At 40.7% G+C, this 24,390-nt stretch overlaps 1 protein-coding gene across 1 annotated transcript in view; it reads left to right on the plus strand.

The window, feature by feature from the left end:
* Positions 1-1,789: 1,789 nt before the first annotated feature.
* The window catches only part of PSMD1 (proteasome (prosome, macropain) 26S subunit, non-ATPase, 1), a gene marked incomplete at its 5' end in the record, with an annotated part of 67,041 nt that continues 44,440 nt past the window's right edge, over positions 1,790-24,390 (plus strand). Inside the window, 15 exons of the mRNA XM_010183596.1 lie at positions 1,790-1,833; positions 2,894-2,967; positions 3,216-3,385; positions 4,069-4,274; positions 5,219-5,362; positions 6,203-6,429; positions 7,798-7,858; positions 9,702-9,830; positions 10,605-10,693; positions 11,291-11,369; positions 12,094-12,267; positions 13,190-13,301; positions 13,944-14,140; positions 14,729-14,824; positions 15,360-15,424. Coding sequence (XP_010181898.1) covers positions 1,790-1,833; positions 2,894-2,967; positions 3,216-3,385; positions 4,069-4,274; positions 5,219-5,362; positions 6,203-6,429; positions 7,798-7,858; positions 9,702-9,830; positions 10,605-10,693; positions 11,291-11,369; positions 12,094-12,267; positions 13,190-13,301; positions 13,944-14,140; positions 14,729-14,824; positions 15,360-15,424 — 1,867 coding nt within the window. The remainder of the gene's footprint in view (positions 1,834-2,893; positions 2,968-3,215; positions 3,386-4,068; positions 4,275-5,218; positions 5,363-6,202; positions 6,430-7,797; positions 7,859-9,701; positions 9,831-10,604; positions 10,694-11,290; positions 11,370-12,093; positions 12,268-13,189; positions 13,302-13,943; positions 14,141-14,728; positions 14,825-15,359; positions 15,425-24,390) is intronic.

Consider the following 24,390-nt stretch of genomic DNA (forward strand, 5'->3'; position numbering starts at 1 on the left):
TAAGCTTTGGAGGGGCTCAGAAATGCAAATGCCTCGCAGAGGAAAAGGGTAAGGAAGTGTGTGAAGAAATGAACGTTAAACACTGTTTCTGGATCTGTTGTATAAGGAAATGTAAGTATTTTCAGAAGTACACAGGACAGAGTTAATATGTGACTAGCTGTGGCTTTGTGAGAGAAACAGTGCAGAGGATAATGGTCTGCAAGTAGTTTTCTGCATCTTTTGCTTTATGTTTAAGTCTTATTTTAATTTAAGAGAAGTAGGAATTAATCTCAAAGGGGTTTTTAAAAAAGTAGAAATGGTATGTTGTAAAGGAGTGAGATTGCTTCCTCCTTATAGATCAGTAAATGCGTGATTTTTTAAATAAGTCTCTGCGTTTGGAGTAGAGTTGCAGAAAGCTCTTCCCTGCTGAAGAGCCACATCACTGCTCCTTCAGTTGTTGTTACTAGTGGACGTTTGTCTAACCTGGTTTTAAAAATCTCTGATAATAGAGGTTCTACAGCCTCATTAGGCAAAGTGAATATCTCTTTTACTGCCAGAAGACTGTTCTTAACATCAAACCTCAATCTTTGAAGCTCCAAATAAAGCTTGGTCCTATGACTCCTGTTCCTGTCTGACACAGAGATCAGATTATTCCCTTTCTGCTGTCAGGTTGCCTTACACATGTTTGAACGCTCAACCCTTCTGAGATTTTTGTAGGCTAACCAGTTACAGACCTCGAGGCAACCTTCGTAAGTCCCAGTTGCTGGACCTCTTTGTTGTTGTTTTTGTTTGTTCTGAACACCCCAGTTGGCTCATAACTTTTCAAACGTGGTGCCCAGCACCAGACACCGTGGTCTGGCTCAGGAGTGTGGGTGCCAAGCAGAAGGATTGCCTCGTGTATCTGCCAAGGAATGCGCTCACTTACACCTCTGGGTGTGAAGTTTGGGTTCTCTTCTTCCCACTGCAGCCATATGATATTACTGATCGTGTTTCATCCCAATCCACTGTGTGATTCCTATTCCTTTCTATATTTGTATGTTTAAGGTTTGATGTGTACACTCTCCTTTTAGAATTTTATCTTCCTGTCCACCTCTAGTTTGTCAAGATCTTTTGAAAGCCCAGTTCAGCCCTCCAGTAGGCTTGCTGGCCTTTCCAATTTGATGTCTTGTTAAGATTTTAAAAGGTTATCAATCTTTACAACAGATGAAAAATTAAAAGCAGTGGATTGTGTTGGACTTTGGGCAGCTTCTCCTCCAACCCTCTCAGTTGCATCCTTGGAGTCTGATCATGAATTGTCTGTAACCATTCTTCAGATCAAGCTCCCCCAGTATCTGTGACCTTCTCTTTCAGTTATGTCACTTAAACCGTGTTTCTGTAGCTGTGTGTACAAACGTTCTGGGACAGCGTCAGGAGTCTTGCTAAAGCTGTGAGATGTGACATCTTCTCTTAGCAATGAGGACTTTTGCTTGGCATGCAGAAAATTTGGATGTTTATACACGATCTTCATTATGCCCCTTGGGGGAAGTGGAGGTCACTTGCTAGAAAGCAGTCAGTGAACTAGTGATGGAGCTGGAAATAAACCTCAGATTCTCTGGCTTGCTGCCTAATAGGTTTTCCTCAAAGAAAAATAAATTCTGAACTGTTTTATATTCATGTTTAATACAAACTTAGATCTGATTTTTTAATTTTAGTACTGAAGACTTTAAAACAGCATTCCAGAGAAGTCTTCTTTCCTATTCTGTTGGTTTTGAACTAAATAACATGTTCACTTTTGAAACAGAGTCGAAAACTGACTGATCTTGTTTTGCAGCTGGCATTATCTCCCTTCTGGATGAAGAAGAGCCGCAGCTCAAGGTAAACTCTTACATCTGGGAGCAAATAACAGCAATTGCATTAAGTTGAGAGCTGAAAATCATAAATGAGTGGATCTCAGCAATTAATGATAGTGCAGCAACAGGTGGGTCCCAAATTGTATCTAGCCTGAAAGCTGAAAAGAAGGGCTTAGATAACAAGGTAACAGATGGCAAACTTCCTTGTTTTGAAGATGGATCAAACTGAAGCTTCACATGCACAAATTTCTACTTGAAACTCCCAGCTCTCTGATGATAATGGGGCTTTGTTACTGAAATGTGTTCCAGAGATTGCATTTTGACTACGTTAAATTCAAAGCTGAAGTTTATCTCAAGTTTTTAGCATAACTTTAAGAGGTGTAAAACAAAATTATCACAGTTAGTTTTCATTTGGAAAAAAAAAATCACAGTAGTAGTAGGAGAAGAAAACAGCAAAAGAAGATTCAGAGTCCACAGAGTACATGGATCCTCAGGACAACACCAAACACCCGAAGTGGTGGTGCATTGGTGGTGCTTCCTTGTCACTTGAGCAGTTAACATAGCCCCTTTTGGGAGGGGAAAGTGCATCTTGTAATATTGGATATTCCCTACAAGTTTTGCTTGGAAACTGACATGGGTCGTGATAGATCTGAGTGAGCCCTGCTTTTATTCTGAACTAATTGCAGGTGGGCTGATTCTGGTCCAAATATTGTTTATCTCCTAAAGTACTGTGTTCAAATAAATAAATTGAGTTGGCTGGCATTGACCGCAGGCCAAAGAGTTCTCTGTGCTACACAAAGGTTACTACAAGGTCTGAAAACTTTGTATTGTGAGGAAGTTCATTTGTCGTTCATCACTGGGGGGGCATGGGAAGGAGCATCAGGGTTGCCTTGTTAAATGAACAACCTCTTATTTGCAAAGGGCTTGCAAAAATCAGTGAATGCTTGGAAAAATCTTCTAAAGTAGAATTTGCTGTTGAAATGTGTCAGTGTTTATGATATCATTCTTATGTGGTTCTTCAGTTTTACTAGGGAAGGGTAATAAAATGCATTTTTAATGTAACAGCTTTGTATTATTTTTTGTAGGAGTTTGCTCTTCACAAGTTGAATGCTGTTGTCAATGACTTCTGGGCAGAGATCTCCGAGTCAGTGGACAAAATGTAAGAGAAGACACTTATTACTTTGGAGTGTGCTGCTTAAAAAGTACATGAGAGATGAAGTGGATATTGTTCTGGTTGCTTGAGATTGGCTAGTACAGCATCTAACTCTGTACTTTCTGGAAAGCACTAATATAAGTGGATGTGGGGTTGGAGCTGTAGTCCAAAGCTGCCAGTTGTATCAAGCTGTGATGTGGCCTTAAAGAGGACTGAGCACACGGAGCTGATGCTCTTCTCTCTCTTCTTTGCAGTGAAGTTCTCTATGAAGACGAGGGCTTTCGGAGTCGGCAGTTTGCTGCTCTTGTTGCTTCTAAAGTTTTTTACCACCTGGGAGCTTTTGAGGAATCGCTGAACTATGCCCTGGGAGCAGGCGACCTCTTCAATGTCAACGACAACTCGGAATATGTGGAGACGATCATTGGTAAACAACTGTTGCTGCAAAACAGCTCTTGTGTTTTCAAATCACTGTAACTTGGAGATTTTGCTGGATTTAGCGGCTTTTCTCCGTATTCCTCTCCTTGTATTCATTTAAACTGATGCTGCAGTTAATTTTACCCAGTTCATTTGTGCTTTCTCCTGCTCTGGGGTTCTGTAATAGGACCGACGGGAATTCTGGCATATTTTTGCTATTCTTAACCCTTATTCCGTTGTGAGTTCCTAATAGGAAAATTGCTTTTGTTGTTTATTGTCCTTTTGCTCACTTGTGTGCTAATGTTATTATAAACTTCAGCGTAACTTTGGAAATAAACAGCTAGTAAGTGTACCTGCTCCCCTAACTGAGGGGTGCAATTTTTTTTGTCCACCCTTAGCAAGATTGCAAGTCAGATGTTGAATGCACGAATAATTTAATTATAATTTAAAAGTCTCATCTGCTGGCATCACCTACCCTGTACAAGATATGGTGGGCCTGCTAGAGTCTGCTAGAGAATATAAGTGTCTTCCATTACTGTCTGTGTATGACTACACAAAGAGTTCTTGTGCCTCACCTTTGTGTAGTTTCCTATATGCTGTATTTGGTGCAATGTGTGTATGCACATACCGTTCTCTTAATCTGTAAAAAAAAAACCCCAAGAAGTTGACTTTTTTCCTCCAATATCTCTTCAGCAAAATGTATCGACCACTATACCAAGCAGTGTGTGGAGAATGCAGAGCTGCCAGAAGGGGAGAAGAAACCTGTTGATGAAAGGCTAGAAGGAATAGTGAACAAAATGTTCCAGCGGTGCTTGGATGACCACAAGTACAAGCAGGCCATTGGCATTGCTCTAGAGACACGCAGGCTGGACATCTTTGAGAAAACCATCCTTGAATCGGTATGTGTAAGAGCCCAGAGGTGCAGTAGCTGGTCTTTTCCAGGTGTTTCCTTAGGGTTAGGTGAGTGATTTATTTATGGGAGGTAAATCAAACCAAAAAACCCCAGTAGTTGGTGAGCTGCTCTAATTTTCAGTGACTGTGTGCAGTCTTAGCCTGCCCTGACTGCACGGCAGTACTGTCTGGGTTTAGCATCTTTCACTGAGGGTTAAGGTAAGTCACGTCACCTGGTAATGACAGTAAGAGAAGCATACCTGTAGCCATTTGCAGGAGCTCAGTGCTTGTGTGTAATCTTGCTATGCTGCAGTATTTCAATTATATGCCAGAACACATGGTTTAAATGTGTTAAATTTTACCACTTTTCAGTTTACAGCTTTCCTGTCTTTTTGGATGTCTCCTATTTCTGTATATGGAGGTGATAATCATAAGGCATCCTTCTTGCTTTCTCTGTTCTGTTTGCAGTCCTATGCGTTCACTGAGTTTAGTGCCCATTATAAATCCTTAATTTCAAATTACCTTTCTGAAGTCTAGTAACCAAATCTGTTTCTCAGTCTCTAAGAAGAAATAGGTGTGTTAGGGATCTTTTTGTGGTGTGTAGTTTGTTTTGCTGACATTATATGTTCAAAGAATTTCACTGCATTTGAGAATAACTATTCAAACAAAGAAGATGATGTGAAGTAAGTATTGAACTTGCAGATGAATCTTTTGCATGTTTTAACTACTGAATTATCTGTTGGTCCTGTACATTTCTGGTAGTATTTTTTTTTAAAACTGCAATACACTGCCATATAAGCTTTTCTGAAAATGGGAAATGAAACTGTGAAGGTTTATATGTGTGTGTCTTTTGCTCTGCTTTTTAAAATGGAAATGGGGTAGCTTTATTTTAACTTATAAATCCTGCTTGTAAGTCCAAAGCCAGATTTGATATCTGTTAATTTAATTTCAGAACGATGTTCCTGGGATGCTCGCATACAGCTTGAAGCTCTGTATGTCTCTGATGCAGAATAAACAGTTCCGTAATAAAGTTTTAAGAGTTCTAGTTAAAATCTACATGAATCTGGAGAAACCGGACTTCATCAATGTGTGCCAGGTAAACCTCTCACAGTGCTGTTTAAAGATCAATCAGAAGTTGCTCTTCTTTAGATATATTTGATTTGACATTTACCTGATCTCTGTTTTTAATTCAGTTAAATTAAATATGTTTTCCTGGTCATGTGCTTGAAATACATATCAAAGTGAGATAAACTTGAGAAAGATACAAATACTGCACATCTGGTCAATTTATAGAGAAAGAAACATGTTCAAAGGCAGTTTGGGGTTAGAGACAACTCTGGCAGAGTATTTCAAGCCTATGTAGGGAGTATCAGATGGTAGGTTCACAGCTTGGAATTGTATTTATTCCTCCAAAGAATGTTTACAGTGCTTTGGTTTTTGGTAAGCCGTTGTCTGAAACTGGTTAGAGAACCCATTATGAAGTACTCGAGTGTTCTTAGGCCTTTGCCAGTCTTGGAACGCTGCGTACAGGTCTCGAGAGTGTTATGCCTGTTCCGTTTTAGCTGGGATGTCCCTCCAAAATGAGTGATGCTGCTTTAACATACTTTTGAAATTTCTGTGTTTAGCAGCACAACATTATCAGCTTCCAAAGATAAAGCTGTAGAAATAGGAAGGTTTGAATGTTGTGTCTTGGATTTGTAATACTTGATGTCATTTATAAACTGACCTATGAAAAATCTTAAAAGATTATTATCTCCTATGAGAGAGAGAGAAAATTTAGTTTTTCTCTGAAGGGTTGTTCCGTGGAAGTAGCAGATGAGGAAATGGGGAGAGTGGAGTGTGGCCTTGGGTAGTGTTGCTTTTTTATTCTGAGATACATAATGTCTTACGATGATTTTTTAATTTTTATTCCCGTTCTTCCCTTCTTTCCACTCAGTGCCTGATATTCCTGGATGACCCACAGGCTGTGAGCGACATCTTGGAAAAACTGGTGAAGGAAGATAACCTTCTCATGGCCTACCAAATCTGCTTTGATCTGTACGAAAGTGCCAGCCAGCAGTTCTTGTCTTCTGTGATCCAGAATCTCCGCACAGTTGGCACTCCCATTGCCTCTGTGCCTGGCTCAACCAACACTGGCACTGTCCCTGGATCCGAGAAAGACAGGTGGGAATAGCTGTGCTCTCATTGAGCTTCCTGTTCTGTATATAGCTGTCCATTACAAGCAATCAAATTACTCCCCTTAATTTAAGTTAAGATAATAGACAAGGGATCCTATTTTCGAAGGGTAAACAGTCCACTGTTGCTTGAAAGAATGCGTTTTCCTTTGAGTTGAGGTGTAAGCATGGTGTGTGACTCAGCTAATGAGCAGTAATTCGTTAAGCCATAGTATGACTTGCTGAGGAATGCTCTGATGTTGTGTGGTCTTTGCAGCAGCTTGTAAAGCTAAGAAATGGGTGAGTTCAGGCAAAAAGCTCATTGCAGCTATGTGCGAGTTTGGTCTCAATCGTAGCTGTGGTCTGCTACCTGCTTGTGGGGTGGGTGAGCTCAGACGATGCTGTAGTGTTATTGACCCTTTTGTACTTGCAGTTAGAAAGAGCCAGCTCAAATCTAGCCTGAGTTTTGTTAAAGTCACGATGTTTAAAACTTGTTCGGTGGTCAGCATCACTGGATCTTAGCTGTAGGAAGCTGCTATTAAGAAAACCAAAACCCATTCCATCTTTATTTCTTCTTTTGATGGCTTACAGATAATGGACACAAATAGTTTTGTTTTAAACTTCTGTTTTTAGAGGATTGACCAATCCATGATAAGGGTGCTGCCCAGCTAGTGGGTAGCATAGAATAAGTTTGTGCTCCACTTGCTCTTCAATCACTGGAGCTGTCATGTCTATACACAACCTGATCCCTGTGCTGTCTTTGACAGTGTGTGATGGAGAACGATGCCTGTGTCAGAGCTGGTTAAAAATAAGGGCTTATGCAGCTGTGAGGAGCTGGGTCTAAATGCTTCTGAATTGGTCGTACAGGGATAGCAAGCATTGTCTCTTCCAGTGAAATAAAAGGAAAGGCACAGAATAATTTGTCATCCTGTGAAGCATTAGGACAAGGTGCTTAGCACAGCTTAATATGTTTCATTTCCTTCTCAACACCCTAGCATCCGTCCTTACAGGGATGAGCACAGGGCTTCCGGGTGAGGATATAATTATCCTTGGTGCCTTGTTTGTTGGCTTTCTCTCACCTGTCTCTGGCTCTTTATTCCCTACAAGCATCTCTATTTTTGTTGTCTCTATAGATGGAGTAAGAGGGTGGGTTTTTTTCTGGGCCTTTTTCTTCAAGTTCCCTGAAAGTTGAATTGTGGAGGAGTTTGCTTCTCAGCAGTGACCTCCATGTAGTCAGCCCTTGTTCTGTCACAGTCCTGTTTCCTGTCGTCTCCAAATCCCAGGCTACTCTTTCAGGACAGTGTTAGCTATAATTAGAGTGCTTGGCTAGTTACAAGTGATGAACTGGGTTGTATTTTTCATTTTTGCTTTATTTCAGTGATGCTATGGAAGCAGAAGAGAAACCAGGAACCACTTGTGCAGGGAAGTCTGCAGAAATTGTGAGTGCCTTTTCCAAAATATGCCTTGCTTAGTTTTCCTTAATGTGTTTTATTTGAATCTCTGGGGTTGTTAGATTGGTGTAGCTAATGAAGAATGGAGTTCCATTTCTGTTTTGCTTGGACACAAGGTGATAGATGATCTCTGAGGACCAAATAGCTGTCAGTCTGAAAGTCCAGCAGTTCAGATACTGCAAGCTGGAACAGAGTGGGAAGTGGGTAGATTTCAGCGGGAATTACTGAGTTCAGGAAAAGGGGAAAAACAGGAGGATCTGGCTCACGTATTTGCTTTTCTTGATGTTGAAATAATTAACTCATTCCAGAAGAAAGGGACTGGAATTTGACTGCTGCTGAGAGCCTTAGCTGATAAATTAGCTTGATTTTTTTTCTTCTCCTTCTGAAAGCCAGCTGAACCTTCGCTGATGAATTATTTTGATCTTTGCGTTTGGGGTTTTCTTTTTCTTTCCTTTTCCTTCTGAAATTTGGTTGTATTTCTGGCTGGATAGAACTGATTGCTGATGAATTATTTTGATGTTTGGGTTTTTTTTTTCCTTTCCTTTTCCTTCTGAAAGTTGGTTGTATTTCTGGCTGGATAGAACTGATGCTGCTTTGCAGAAATGGCAGGAGGGGGTAGTGTGACATAATGTAGTTTATTTTCCATAAAGGAGGAAGTCGTTGCCTCTGGCTAGGATGGTGGCTGTGTTGCAGGGCCAGCTGGTTATAATCTTTTTGTTTAGTTTCTTTTCCCAAGTATTGATCACTTCTGACATGCACATACAGTTGCATTTCAACACAGAGAATAGCTGATGCCATTTGGACACTTGTAATGCTGAGGAAATGAAATGTGACTAGAGAGGAAAGTAAAAATCAAGACAAGGTTTTTTTCTTTTTCCTCACAGTGCATGTTTGCAAACTAGACCTGAGAATTTTTGAAAAATTCTTGCAGATCACTTAAAAAGAACATTTTACTTAATCCAGGGGAACCAGAAGTGTGTCTTCTTGAAATTATATTGCACAAGGAAAGCAGAAGGAGTGGAGTTACTTGCCGCATCAAGGAACCTATAGACAGTGTCTTTGTGTAGGAAAGGTGTCTTGCATCAGTTTATGCTACATTGGCATTACTGACATAGGGACAAATACATAAAAATGATCTTTGGCCAGAAATATTCCTGAACTTAATCTTCCACAATTCAGAATGCTGACTACAAAGAAATAATTGAGGGGATTAGTTGAAGGGCAGTACAAAGAGCCGCAGTGTACTTTTCACCCTGCTCAGAAAGGACTTTAGTGGGGACTTAAACTGTGGAAACTTTTGCATGGTGGGGAAGAAGGAGGCTTTCTTAAAGAGCTCTGAAAGATGAATGTGTTAGGGACTCCTAGTTCTGCTAGCTGCTGTTCTAAATAAAGCATTTAGCTCACAGGAATGATGCTGCAGGTCGCCAAGGTCATGCAAAGTGGTGTGGTTTTGTGGTCCTCTCCATTAAAATGGAAATACAGGTTCACCTTTATAAAAGTGGTTCCCTTTTGCAGGAGACTCATTGTATCCATAAGGCCAAACAGCAGCTTGCAGAATATTCAATGTCATTCACATTCTTTTGCTTTCAATGAAAGGATCAACTTAATTTCAAAGCGTCTCTTCTCCCACCTGTACTGTTGTCCACTAAAGGACTTGATTATCTGGGAGATCTGGGCTTGTGCACCAAGGGAAGAAATGGTGTCCCTTTCATTCTAGAACCTGATAGTGTGGAATATGGTGATGGGAACACACCAGAGTGGCTTCTCATGTGTTTTAACAGAGCTGAAGTTGGGTTCTCATGTTTTTTCTTCTTTTTGCTTGTATGTGAAGAACCCAGAGCCTAAGGACCAGATCTCAAAAATGATTAAAATTTTAAGTGGGGAAATGGCCATTGAGTTACATCTGCAGTTTTTAATACGAAACAACAATACAGACCTCATGATCCTCAAAAACACAAAGGTAAGAGGCTTTGTAGGTGTAATTGTCTTGGATTCATCTGATTCATCCTGTGTTTGTTTTGACCACATTGCTGCTATTTTACAACATTATCTTACATTTCAGCATAGTCTCCCTGGGTTTTGAGGGTACAAATCTGTGTTTTGGTTGTGATAAATTAGCATTTAAAACTTGAACCTGTGAGGCTGAAGGAGAGCTGACTGCACCCAAAGAAGGCCATATAATCGGATTGTTTCAAGTTGCAGCTAGTATGACTTAGTGACAGGCTGCTATTGGGGATTTTTTGTCAATTAATTATAGAAACTAATCCTTTTCTGACCCCTCTTTTTTTTGGATGTGTTTGTTTTTCATCTGGTCACTAACATGTGTGAACTCACTTCAAATGTATTGGAAAATCTTTTCCATCTGCTGTTGAAGTGCTTGGGAGCAGTCCTCCGTAGTGTTCCAGGAACGGCTTGAAAACGTCGGCAGCACACACTCTGCAGTGCTCACTTCTGGGAACCAGAAGCAGGGGTTCTCCAGTTAAGCTGCGATTGGAGAAATGACATCTCTGACAGAAACTCATAGAAAGGATTGGTTTGCACTGGATAGATGGGTTGAGGATATATTAGGATATATTAGAATGTATTAACAATCTATTAACTTTGATTAAAGGGAAATTGCCGGTTAAATTGAGCATAATTACAATCCATTCTTCTAGTGCACTGGCAAGCATGTTAAGCAACCTAGGGCATATCTTTTGCTGACTGGTGATACTGATTTATTTTTTTCTTTCAGGATGCAGTGCGGAATTCTGTGTGTCATACAGCAACAGTTATAGCCAACTCCTTTATGCATTGTGGTACAACCAGTGACCAGTTCCTTAGGTAAATCTATGGCAAGGAAGCTCCGGTGTCATTTAGAGGTGTTTGAACAACATTGTGGCCCTGCTTAGCCTGATACCTCCAAAAGGGTGGCTGCATAACACTGATGGGCTTAGAGAAGAATAAACAAGGGTCTGAAAACTAATGTGGAGGCAGAGAGGAAAAGCTGGAATCGTTTCCTTTTCTCTGCCCTCACAAACTGGCTTTATTTGATGACAAGCAACATGAGCAGTTTGGAGAATGGAGATCTGGAATTTCTGTTCTCTTTGCCTGGTAGTTTGAGAATTTTTGAGATGATGTATCGTATCTTTTTTGGTAGAGACTGACAGTGCTGAATGACTCTTGGAAGGGAAATGTCAGGGCTGACCTTACCAGGGACTTGAAAAAGGTTCCAGAAACTCTGTTAGAGTTTCTCCCATAGAGTTAGTGGGCTGCATATTGAGCAGTTGTTCTCCATCTTTAAATGTGGTTAGCCTTCTTGCCTTCTGGAGCTGCTTTCTGGTTTGAAAACAGTCTTTAGTGCTGTGAAACCCTGCTTGCAGGATGAGGGATGGGCTATATGAAAAAACCCTGTATAACCTTTCTCTTTTCATCTTCCAGGGATAATTTGGAGTGGCTGGCCAGGGCCACTAACTGGGCTAAGTTTACTGCTACTGCCAGCTTGGGTGTTATACACAAGGTAACACTGCATTAATTTCCCTCTGTTCAGTATCAATGCTTGACTTGTGAACACTGGAAACATTGAAATGGGGATTTTGAATGATGCCTGCACTCCAGTTTACCTGGTCTATTGCAAAGTACAGCTGTAACATCGTTTGTGTCTTTGCACTAAAGAAAAGCTGTGCTTTAACAAGTGCATCTTGTCTGATATCTGATCTGATATCTTCCTTTGTGAGTTGAACAGAGTCAATAGTTTCTAGCTATTAAAATTGAAGGTCATAATTTCTTAAGTGGTTTTGTAAGTACCAAAGTCCTTACTGCAGTAAGTTTCAGTAAGTTTGAATGGTGACCTAAGTAGTGGTCATTTTCTTCAAGTTCATTCACAGGGAGTGTTTATCTAAGGCTGTTTTGAAATAGCAAGAAGTCTTTGTAATTGTTTGTGTGCCTCAGCCCTCATTGAAGTGCTGTAGTGAATGAATCAGTGTAGCTTCAGGCCAGATTTGTCCTGGTTTTAGGTTAGTGACAAAGTGACTGATGAGTACTTGTGTACTGTGATTAATCAAATCCCAGTACAGAAGGATTCTTTGCTGATTTTATAGCACTGAATGGCTGATTTTTGTGGAGAAAGTAATGGCTATAACATGTTTTCTCCTGACTTGTTTAAATATTATCATTAAGTGTTTGCATCCAGTATTTTTTCACCTTTCATTTCCCACTGTTTTGCCTTCCTACTGGACATACAGGGTCATGAGAAAGAAGCATTACAGCTAATGGCAACGTACCTACCCAAGGATACCTCTCCTGGGTCAGCCTACCAGGAAGGCGGAGGTCTCTACGCCTTGGGTCTCATTCATGCTAACCACGGTGGGGACATCATTGACTATTTGCTGAACCAGCTGAAGAATGCCAGTAATGATGTATGTACTGGATTCAGTAATGAACCTTTGTTCTGTTGGGACTATCCAGAAGGGTGGTAGCTGGTTTAGAAGTGGATGTTAGAGGTAACTAAGACCATGGCAGCAGTGGGCCTTAAATAGAAAGTTTAGTTTTAACAACTTACTGCTTGAGGTTTAGGTAAGGTTTTTAGGAAATTCTTACATATTTGACAGCAAATCTAGCTTCACCTTTCTAACTGCTTGTCTATCTACTTTATTTTGCTAGTGGACCTGCAGTATTCAGGCCTTATGGCTTAGCTGTCAAAGGAATAAGCCACAGAATGCTTCTGCTGCCCTGTAGGTTTAATGCACCTTATTCAAGAAGAAGTGTTACTTCACCACTTGCTCTCTGTAGACCTCTACAAAAGGTCTATTTTTAAGTTGGGAATTAACTAGTATTTTCCCAGCGTGTTGCCTTACTCCAGCTGATGAATTTCAGGCTACTTTAAAAATTCTATGAGAGGATCCCACTTGTCTTATTGCAGATGTACTGCCTTTCCTGTATCTGTTCTTAGAACAAAAGAGGATGTAGACTGTTTAAGTGGATACTCATTTACCCATCTATTCAAAAACTGTTACTAGGCAGCAGTTTTTACACATGGCACAGATTTATGGTTTTACATAAGTCAGTAGGGGAGAAGACCTTAAAAATATTATAAAGTCTTGTTCTATGTATAAAGCTTCTGATGCTCATTGTTTATGGGCTTTTGAACTGCTGTTTCGATTCTGTTTTCTGCCACTTTCATCAGAGTTACTACCTGAGATGGTGAAAGTGTCAAGAGATCATTTTGGGTGGTTTGGGGCTGAAAGTTTGCAACTTTATATTGATTGAAAGATGCCTACTTCAGCTGAAGCCATCTTGTTCCCTGGGTTATGATGACTGAACTTACATCTGCTTCTCTAGATTGTCCGACACGGTGGCAGCCTGGGCTTGGGTCTGGCTGCCATGGGGACAGCACGTCAAGATGTGTACGATTTGCTGAAAACAAATCTATACCAGGATGATGCAGTGACAGGTAAATGTTGTGCTTTCAAAGCAAATAACCATTGGAGGCCTTATCAGGCAACTGGGATTATTTTGCGTTTTGATTTTTTTTTTCCAGGCTTTCTGTTAGGAGCACAGATCACTTCTGGGTTGCCTTAGCTGCGTTTTATTTACTGACCTTTCAGCATGATTATTTAGTTATATGGCAGTAATGTTCAGAGGTCCTGGCAGGACTGGTCTCTGGCACTATGTCAGATATTGATAGGACATGCTAGGTCTTTAAATAGTCCCTTATTTTGCTCTATCCTTTCCTTTGTCATACACTTTTTATTTAGTATGATTGATCTCCAGAGCCATGTGCCCTTTTTGGCTGAGAGGAAGCTTGTAGACACTTGGGGGGGCTACTGCAGCATTGGTAGGGGTTCACAGGAAAATTTTCTCTTGTGCTCTTGGCCCAAGGATGAGGAAATTGAACTTGGTAAGGAACAGCAGTAAGTTGTAGTTGATATCATTACTGGCACATTTGGCTATGAATAATGGGGTTGCTGGCCATGGTGATGTCCAGAAGTGATCTGTTGGCCTACATCTTGTGTGATTCTCTAGATACAACATTTATTGCTTTTGGGAACAGAGTTTGCTTGATTTTCTTTTTTTGCTTTTCTGTGTTGTGCAGGTGAGGCAGCTGGCCTGGCACTGGGATTGGTTATGTTGGGATCTAAAAATGCTCAGGCTATTGAGGACATGGTTGGCTACGCACAGGAAACCCAGCATGAAAAGATTTTACGAGGTCTTGCAGTTGGAATTGCTCTGGTCATGTACGGGAGGATGGAGGAGGCAGATGCTCTCATTGAGAGTCTCTGCAGAGATAAGGTAAGTTTAGCTGTGACTTAATCCCTGGCCCTTGCGCTACATGGGTGACCTTCCTGTCCTTTTGTGAAATCTCCAGCTATAGTGCCTTGGCTGCTCTCTGAGCTTCTGAGAAGTTCTTACATGAGTCTGAAGTGGGGCAGTTTCACAGATTGCTTAATTCTGATCAAAACTACAAGAACAACAGTGCTTAGCTGTGTATTTCGTTAGCTTCATACTCGGTCTCCAGAGACCTGTGAGCAGCAGCAAGGAAGAGAACAGGGTTAATGGTTAAAAACAATGAGTTTCACTGTAGGTGGGTCATTCTCAAGGATCTAGTAGTGATCAATAGCAGACAGTGAATAAGAAGCAGAATGACACATCTGCCAGATGCTCTTTTTGGCAGTCTGTGGCATAGCAACTTTCTGTCCCCCCGAAATTGGTAATGACAGCCCTGCTTTGCCAATTGTCCTGTTACACATCCCTAATAAACAATTAAGCAGTGAGGCTACCTGTTTGCAGATTCCAGGCCCAAGATTGGAGCAGATTAAAAGTCAGAAATACCGAGTACATGTTTGGATGGATATTAACTATTGGTGCTTTCTTTTCCAGGATCCAATTCTCCGTCGTTCTGGCATGTACACTGTGGCTATGGCGTACTGTGGCTCAGGGAACAACAAGGCTATCAGACGCCTACTGCACGTGGCTGTGAGTACTGTGGGCTTAGGAACACATCGCAAGAAATTTGTGGTGAGAGAGTAACCACATCACTCTGACAGGCTTTGTGTCTATGGTGTTAACGTTCTGGTCCAAATCAGAGATTGCAAAGTGATGAAAACTTTTCTTAATACTATCAGTAGAAATAACAGGGTCTTCTGCCATTAGGATAAGTAGAGTTCCAATAGGAGAATATTCAACCTGATATCACAAAAAAGGAACCTATTGAAAAATAGAGCACGATCCTAAAGTAGTTAGTAATGGGTTTGCACTGCATAGTCTGTGTAATGGTGGGCTGGGGAAAAACAAACTGTAAAACATGAGGTCAGCCTGCTCTTGGTAGACGTGAAGTCAGTGTATGAACAAGGGGGAGGCTGTTTCAGTTAAGTCCAAATGTGATTATTAACTTTCTTTTTCCATCATCCTGTCTTCTTGATTAACTTGTGTGCGTGACACCTGGCCTGAAATGTTGCGGAGTCCTCAAGTGTTTTAGCTATATTCTGAATGTCCTGTTTTCACTTTGTAGGTGAGTGATGTGAATGATGATGTGAGGCGGGCAGCTGTTGAGTCACTTGGTTTCATTCTGTTCAGGTACAGTATCTTCCGTAGTTACTTCTGCAGCCTTTAATTTGATGTCTGTTACATTTTCAGGAAATATGTATGCTGTTGCTTTCACAAAATGACTCAATTGCTAACTGAGTGGAGGTTGAAAAGTCCAAAACTTGAGAGGGAATAAAACTTGGTTCAGAATTAGAAGCCTTCCCTAATGTTCAGCAGATGCTTAATGAGCCTTTCTGTAGGTTTCCGGACTTACAGCTTAATTGTCCAAATAGAGTTAGATGAAGTTCACCAATAGAATGAAAAATTAATACTTGCAGGATTGAGAGTTATTTAAAAATTAAATATACAGTGCTTGTGCCAGGCCCCTTAAAGGCAGCAGCACTCGGACCAGTATGTCTGCCTAATTGCTGTCTGAAATGTTCGTGGAGATTTGTGACTTTGGTAAAAATGACATGAAGAAGGATGTGGAAATAGTATTTGTTTTTTAAGTTGCTAAACAGTGATGGATTAGTGGTCTTGTGTTGTGGTAATGTAAGCCCATCACAAAATAGTCATGATGTTTGCTTTGGTTCTCTGAAGTGAAACCTGTCACTGAGCTGGTATTTTGTAGTGCTCTATAGTTCCCTAGGTAAGAGGTGTTTGGGATTTTTTAAATTAGACTGGGGAATTAGAAGGCTCCTCAAGGACTACACAGTCATCTGTTAATGCAGTAATCGGTGTAGTGAGAGCACGGAGCCAAGCTGCAGCCTTTGAATGTGTTTGAGAGGAGGCAGTGTGTACTTGAGTCCAGGACTGTAATTTTAAAACCTTTGCATCTTCTTTGGGCTGGTGGCAGTCTGGAAATTCATCCTAAAAAGCAGGGTAAGAGGTGTGCTTAATGCTGATACTAAAACAACTGGGTTACTGATATTACCACTCAATTTGTCATTAACCCAGTTGTTCCTCACCTAGAAATTACTTTGCTCTTTTCCATTTTATCTGAAGTGTATTCTGGCTGCAATCAAATGTGGTTTACAAACAGAATGAATTCTCTGTGTGGGCAGCAGGCGTCTCCCAAGAGCTTCTACTCTGTGGCTTTCAATGAGCGCAGATTGTTCCTTGCCGCACAGCAATCTGTGTCTCTCCTGAAGCCAAGGGCTCTTTAACTGCCTTCTCTGTGTACAGAAGGAAAATTCCATGCTGGTCGTCCATAGTTTCGGGCATCTTTTTTCCAAACAGGTTGTGACAAAGCAATTTTGATCTGATTTCAGTGTAATTTTTCTTTTCAAAAGTGCAAAACATAATTGGACATCGATAGCATCTACCAAAATGAGAAGCTTTCAAGGCTCTGAGCTTCAGCCATTTACCATGTGCTGGCACTTTGTTGGAGCAAGATAGTCCTGGGCCTGTTCTCTCCGTATCCAGCAATGAGGAAATGAGTAACACCAGCTTTGACTCTTTCACCTGCTCTGCAGAGGTTCCTATCTTATTCTGCCTCTTGCCTTTCTTGAGGGGTACAGTCCCAAACCTGCTTGCACAAAAGGGAGAAACATTTCCATGTAAATTCCAGTGTCCACCTTACGTGGTAGTAAAGGGCTGAAACTTTTTAGCTGATTATCACTGGCTTCTGGAGGCAGAGACTTGTGTTAGGCTGTAGTAGTTGCTAACAGTTTTCACTTGATCACTTTTGCAAAATATATTATCTGTTGTTTTGCATTAGGACTCCCTTATGAGGATTGAGGGAGCTGGGTCTCTTTAGTTTCAGAAGAGGAGACTGAGGGATGACCTCATTAATGTTTATAAATTTGTAAACGGCAAGTGTCAGGAGGAAGGAGCCAGGCTCTGCTCTGTGATTTCCAATGACAGGACAAGGGGCAATGGGAGCAAGCTGGAGCATAGGAGGTTCAACCTAAACATGAGGAAAACCTTTTTCACTGTGAGGGTTACAGAGCATGGCCCAGGCTGCCCAGAGAGGTTGTGGAGTCTCCTTCTCTGCAGACATTCAAGACCAGCCTGGACGTGTTCCTGTGTGACCTGCTCTGGTGATCCTGCTCTGGCGGGGGTTGGACTGGATGAGCTTCTGAGATCCCTTCCAACTCCTCATGTTCTGTGGTTCTGTGACACATTTCTGGAGGGAGCCCTTGGTTTGTCTGGCCTGGACACATGAAGTAATAAAAAGGATTTTCAGTTTAGAGGACCCCACAGATTACCACCTGCATTACTCTCTCTAGTTATAAACCAAAAGCTGTGTTTCAGTTCCTGGAGAGAAATACTGTCTATTGGGGCAGGGATCTAGAAGCTGGTTTTACATTTACCTTTCCTGTTTGCTGAAGCTGCTGGTTAGCACTAATTATGTGCTCTGGACCATCTCAACACTGCAGGAGTGCAGAGATGCAAAGAGCAAGCAGGCTGTGAGTTTGTCAGATTTGATGACTAAAGTGACATCTCTTGGGACTGTTATTTGTTGAAGTCTGACTGGATTTACTTGTCTTGAAGAGTCAGTGATGTGTCAGCTGCTGGGTATACAGAGCTTTTGAATGAGGTGTTTTGTGATGGGAGGTGAGCGGGTCTGTAACACAGTGGGCTAAGCCCCAGAAATTAATCTCATCTTAGGTGAAGGAACATGAGTGAACCTCCTGTGAGAAGAGATCTCGTTAAATTCTCTGTTTGTGGTTCCAGAAAGGGAATGGTGAAGTCAAAATTGAAATACGAGAATAAATTAGTTTAATGTGGTTTGCATTTTTCTTGAGGAATCCCTGCATTACTGCAGGATTGAACATACTGGAGGCATAAGTTCATCTGCTGGCTTGTACACCTCAGCAGCAGGAGTATGCACAGACTTGTGCTTCTGTGTGTTCCTCCTATAGGAATAACAAAATCCGTGTAAAGGTGGAGGTTGCTCAGAGGGTGGTAGTTTCCTTAAAAACTCCATTGGCAGCTGAGCCAGAGCCCCCAAATTTATTTCGTGTGTGTAATACCTGGTGTGCTTTGTCCTTTTGTTCCAGCTAACTGTGAATGAATGTTCTTCCTCTTGGAGTTTGAACTAGAAGTGTCATAATGTCACAAAACCAGCTGTTTTTAGGTCATACATTCGCATAACAAAACATTCTGTAGGGCTTTTGTGTCCGTCTTTACTTTTGTGAGTCTTCCTTGCCAGCACATACGTGCAACCCTGTGTACGTTCAAGAGCACAGCTTGGTTGTGATGCCTAGAGTTGATGGAAGCAGCACAGTAACAGACTAAAATGTGATGGAACATAATGTAACAAAGCATAACATTTGATTTTTAAAGCAACGAGGTTTTGCTTTAACTTGAAGATTAACTTCTTTTTAAGGACAGATTTTTTTGGGACTTGGAAATTTTGATTTTTTTCACTTTTTAATTACTGGAAAAGTGTACAAAAGAATGTATGTGACTATCTCATTGTTCAAATTCATGAATCGAGGTTTAGGTAGGATGTTCATATAGCACAAAAGTAACTTCCGTGTTACTGCCATTCATTCTGGTTTCGCTGACTGTTTAAAAGCAGTCTGCAGACTGGGGATTGGAAGCACAGCCTGCTGGCTGTAGAACTTGGTACGGCTTTTTTTCCCTTTAGCTTTGTGCCTAATAAAAATTAGGCACTAGTTATGTATTTTGTGACTGATCGTTTTCATGCCACTATATTGAATTATCAAAAGATGCTCTGGTGCAAGAGAATTGTTTCAAAACTCTCTCCTCCTTTTATCTTCACATCTAGCAAGACAGTCAAAACGGTGTGGCATAAAAAACAGAGGCTTTGTATGTATTTTCTCTTTTTAAAAGTGGCCACCTCTTGCAGGAGACACTTTTGAGTAAAATGTTATTGTAAAATGGTACGGAAGCATGAATAAAGCTTGAGATGTTTGGAGATGGGAGCGTGGATGCAGGGCTGCACAAGGAGCTCTGCTATGAAATAGCAAGAAGAGAAGTGATGTATTGACTTGGCTACTGTTACGTGTCTCTGTTCTCCAGTCCTGATACTTTTGCCAGTGATCATAGATAGAAAACGTACTGTATTGTTGGTGTTTGTGTTTGTCCTTTCTACCAAAGTGGTTTATAAAATATTTATCATGGCTGTTGGAAAACAGCATTAAAGGCATTTATGATTTCTGGTCAGTCTTTTTTTAAGGCTATTACTATGAGCTGGAAAACACAATAAATTTAAAGTGTTTTACTTCTTAAAAATTGAAGAATTATTTTTATCTTAGTTTTTACCACTTTAGCTCATGAATTGATCTTGGTGTGTATTGCTGAGGGAGATGCGATCAGTTTATGTAGTCAGCTTTCTTTCTGCGTTATTGTTCTATGTTAGAGCAGTGCTGCAGCATACCTAAACACTTTCTATATAGAAATGAGGTGGTAGATGCTTTATAGATACACCAAGTCTGGTTAAGGAGAAGGCTTCAATGTGGGGTGCAGCAGTGCTTGCAAGCAAGACCTAAAAAGGTTTAATGTTCTCGTAGCAGTTGTTAAATCCAGGGGAGTAAAAGCCATGGGGAAGCAGGACTTAAGCTGTGGGATGCTGCTTCTGCCTTGGTGTGATATTATTTGGAATATTACAGGGAACAATGCAGCCTCTAGAGAGTCCCCAAAGGAAGATGTATTCTTGGCTGATAAGTGTACGCTGCCCGAACTCGGAGAACTCTGCGTGGCTTATGTTCAGTTCTTCATTTTAGGATGATGCAAGTGAAATAGTAACGTTTCCTGCTTTTGTGTGCTTTGTGTTTACTTAGCCTTTGGTATTTTAATGCTGTACATTTGTTTTAAAGGAAACACAGATCAGATACTTGGATTTTGTTCCGGGAAGACTTGGACAGTTTGTTGTCTTTAACTCCTACAAGCTACCTTTATCCAGTGGGCAGATGGCAGATCTCTGGGTCACTGAGTGTGAGGCTGACAGTCACTTTAATGCCATCTGTACCACTGACTTTTGCAGTGGTTTAATTGTGAAGGGGAGGAATTTAGTGAAACATACCTGCTTGTTAATTCTTGCATAGGAAAGTTTAAAAGGGTTTTGTTTACCCTCCAGCCCATTTAATCTGTGTCTTATTCAGTCTTTCTGGGGGAGGAGAATGAGGGTCCCTTTCAGTGAACGATTAAAAGTAACAGAAATCTCACTATAATCTGGTGAAGACTTGGGCTTTCACTGAATTCTTTTTGGATTTGTAAATGCCTTTATCTGCAGGTCTGAAACTGTGAACAGATTGCACAGATACATTCATAGTTTCAAGCAGTACACTATGACATCTTGCATTAATTCTTTCCCTTCTAGTGTTTTATCTTTATTCTGGACTATTTACATATGTGAGCTTTTACTTAGGAAAATAGGGCTCAGAGCCTTACATCACTTCAGAGCTTTTGAAAATCTCAGCAGGTGTTTTAAGTTCCTACTGTAAACTGGAATGTCTACATAGATTTAAACCACATTAATTTACTTACCTGAGATAGGCTGAAGAAACTAGCTTGTACCCTGCTGAAAACTCAAAAGTATTCCTTCAGAAAGTCACTTGCTCCTTAGGGCCTAAAAATACTGCCTATAGTGCCTTTAACAAGCCTATGAGCTTTATATATAACATTTTTTAGATCACTAAATCACAGTGTGCATGAGAAGAGGGGAAGAAACCAGTCTCTTTTGTTCGCCCCCACACCTTTAATTCCAGAAAAATATTTTCAGTTTCTCAGGCTGTACACACTGAGGCTTTTTCACTGAGTAAGTGAACATTTGAAACAGTGTGCTTTATAATTAAGTTGGTTGTCTGACCAAATCCTTGACTTTGCTTTAAAATACTGTTCAGCAACTGAAGTTTCAAAATAAGTCATCAAAAATGCTGAGATTCTTTGAGCTATTAAATGAAGTTTATTTTTCAGAGTTTGGAAAGGACCTCAATACCTGGGTGCAAGGAATCTTAAATGTCCCTAGACAAATAGGGCTTGACAGGAATTATCAAAAATAAGAGTAAAACTGGACATTTCAGCAAGCCATCTCTCCTGTTGTTATAACTAGCTTCCCATTTGAAAATGAAAAAGCTTCCTCTGCTGTTCTGCAGGGCAAAAGCCTCTTTTTTGCAACTGGAGAAAGCAGTGTCTCATGGAAATGGACACAGATGGTGAACACCATGGTGTCAATGCCGAAGCAAAAATACGGAAGTTACTTCTCTCCTGACTGATGTTTCTGCCACGTTCATGATTACCTGGAGAGCCAAAGGGGCGGTAAAGCAAACTTCTGCTTTTAAACTGTATTTTCATGCCTTTTGAAAATTGATGCCAGCGTGGCCAGGTGTGATGTGGTCAGGAAGAGTTTTACACTTGGAGAATACGAGATGAGCGATGTATAAATTTTTCTGGCTGCCTAAAAGTTTTCTGATAGGCTCTGAGCTGCAGGCTTGCGGCTTACAGAACCACAGATGGTTTGGGTCTGGCTTCACAAAATGTATTTTATATCTTCGCAGTTGAGGTTACAAAATTTTTTGCTTCTCTATTTATTAGGATGGCTTAAAGGTTGGGGTTGTTTGGTTTTTGCTTGGTTTTGTCTGGTTATTTTATTTGTGGTTTCTTGGTTTTTTCTAAGGTATTCCCTTTATTTGCCTTTCAAGGCACTCATTCTGTTAAGCTTCAAACTCCATTATTTTCCTCTCTGCAAGGCTGCTGAGGTGGATGTGTTTCCGGGCAGTCCTGTCCATGTCTGTGCTCTAATTCTTAATCAGACAGGCAGCCAGAACATTGACTAAACATCTCCTAATGCATTTTAAATAATTAAACAACGAAAACCCGTACTTGTGCATTGTTCTTCTAAAATGTATTTTGTCTCATAGTGCTTGTGTGTTGCAGATCAACTTTGACTTTTGTCATCTTGCTTCTCTGGTAGTTTAAAAAGAAATGAAATATGCCAGATAAGGGTTTCTGTGATAAGGAGGAAAGCTGAACTAGGTAACTCTGTAAGTTGTTGTTTTATGGAGTGTATAGAGGCCATGGGGCTACCTTGGCATGGGCCAGATTCTGAAAGAACTGAGAGCATTTCACTCTAGAGAAAGGAAAGTCTGGCTTTTTTGGTTAGATGGGAAGTGCATGACTCCTTTCTCCTGTAAAAAAGGTCTCGTATTCTGCTGGCAAGTGACTGCAACCCTTTTATCAATTATTATTTAGGTTGCTATCTTTGTTACAGCTTCCAGCTTCCTTCATAATGCTCTCACTTCACAGCCAGCAAGTAAAAATATATTTTATGTATTTGCATTACTTACAGATGATGCAGTGGAAGTAGTCCTGACTCCCGGCTCTCTTGTCAGTACCACAGGAGCAGTGTTGTCCTTGGTTACCATACAACAAACTTGTGCTTTCTTACAGTAGCTTGCGGAGACTCTCTTATTTTTAATCATGTCTTTCTAATGAAGGTAATGTCTTTGTTCAAATCTGTTCTTGTAGATACAACAGTTGCTAAAACAAGATTTCTGCCGCCCATTAGCTTTTTATTTCCTAGTCCTGCATGTTCTCTTCATCTTTCTTCTCCCGTGTCCTTATGCTTTCCAAGACTGTTACCCGAATTTTTAGCTTGTTTGCTTTGTCAGTGGAGAAGCAATTTCGTCTTACGCTTAGCGTGTTAAATGGAATGTGCGTGTTTTCTTGATGATGTGTTTCTGTCTACGGAGAGATTTCCTTTCTCTGTAGGAAGACTGGATTTTTGATTAGTCACTAGTTCTGAGGCTTATGGTTGCTGACTAAATTCAGTAACTGGAACACGTTGTGCTTCTCTTTATGCTTACTGAAATTGAGAAATCCATATGCATAACAAAAACAACATCTTTGCTGGATGAGGCTTTTTGAAGGATTGTTTCCTGTGGGTGGGGTCTGACCACTGATTACCAAGAGGCCTTGGAAAGTTGTTGCTGAAAGTATATGGTTGCTGCCTGCTGTGTGTACATTTTGTGTGTAATCAGCATGGATTTATTTAAGTAGCAAGTGAGCTTTCACTACTGCTTGCTCTCTGGCTGCTGGGAGACAACCCTTCGAGAGCAGTCCTGTGCCTGTTTGCCTCTCGGTGGTGTTCCTCACAAAGGCTGGGTCCTCAGTTGCAAACGATGCTTTTAATTTTTCTGCTGTGATGACTGTGCATGGGTGTGATTGCACTTTTTTCTCAGAATGCCTGCTTTAGGTTAAATGAGGCATTAATCTGTGATGTTTTCAGCTACGTACCTGGAAGTCTGGGGGGGTTTTGGGTTTGTTTTATTCCAACTCCCTCTCCTCTTTAGCTTCAGAGTAATCTCTAGGTCTTAGTAAAGGCTTTTGATTCTCACATATTTTTAGATGTAGGCATCTTCCACGGCTACAGCAATCCATCAATTCTGGATTTTAACTACAGGATGCTCTTAAATTTTGATTGACAAAAAAGGAATAAGAGCAGTTAGAGCTTATTTTAACCAGTGGCTATCACCAAAAAGGGGAGGAAGGAGGCAAATTACTGTAAGTACCACAGAAGTATTTTGATACTTTCTCCTGGAACTCTCTGGTGGCTGTTACATTAGGCTCTGTTTTGAACTTGCGTATGTTTTAAATTAAATATATATAAATAAATGTTGGAAGGAGATGTTATCTTTAGTACTTTCTGCTCTGCGAATGAAAAAATCCTTTTCTGTACATAATTTTAATGTGTAGCTAAAGAATTCTGAAAATATTACAAATGAAAACAAAGCACGAGCTGGAAATTTTACTGTAAATGGAAACTATCAGGAAAAAATGGGGATCTGGCTGCTTACTGTCAGAACTGCAGTACTTTGGGGCAATACCATTTCCCTTCCCAAAGAGATGCTCTGGAGCTGTCAGAAGCTCCCAATTTCCCAGATGCCAGACTCTGGTGGCTTTTATGGATTGTGAGGAACTATTTGCATGAATTGTGCTCTGATGGAAGGCTCGAGCATGTTTGAGAGGGTGCAGATGGGACCTGTAATCTTCCGCCATTCGTCCAAAGAAACTGTTTTGAGCTAAGCCAAACTGCGAGTGCGTGC

This window comes from Mesitornis unicolor, unplaced genomic scaffold (genome assembly GCF_000695765.1).
Source record: "Mesitornis unicolor isolate BGI_N332 unplaced genomic scaffold, ASM69576v1 scaffold6424, whole genome shotgun sequence".
In the NCBI taxonomy this organism is placed as follows: Eukaryota; Metazoa; Chordata; class Aves; order Mesitornithiformes; family Mesitornithidae; genus Mesitornis; species Mesitornis unicolor.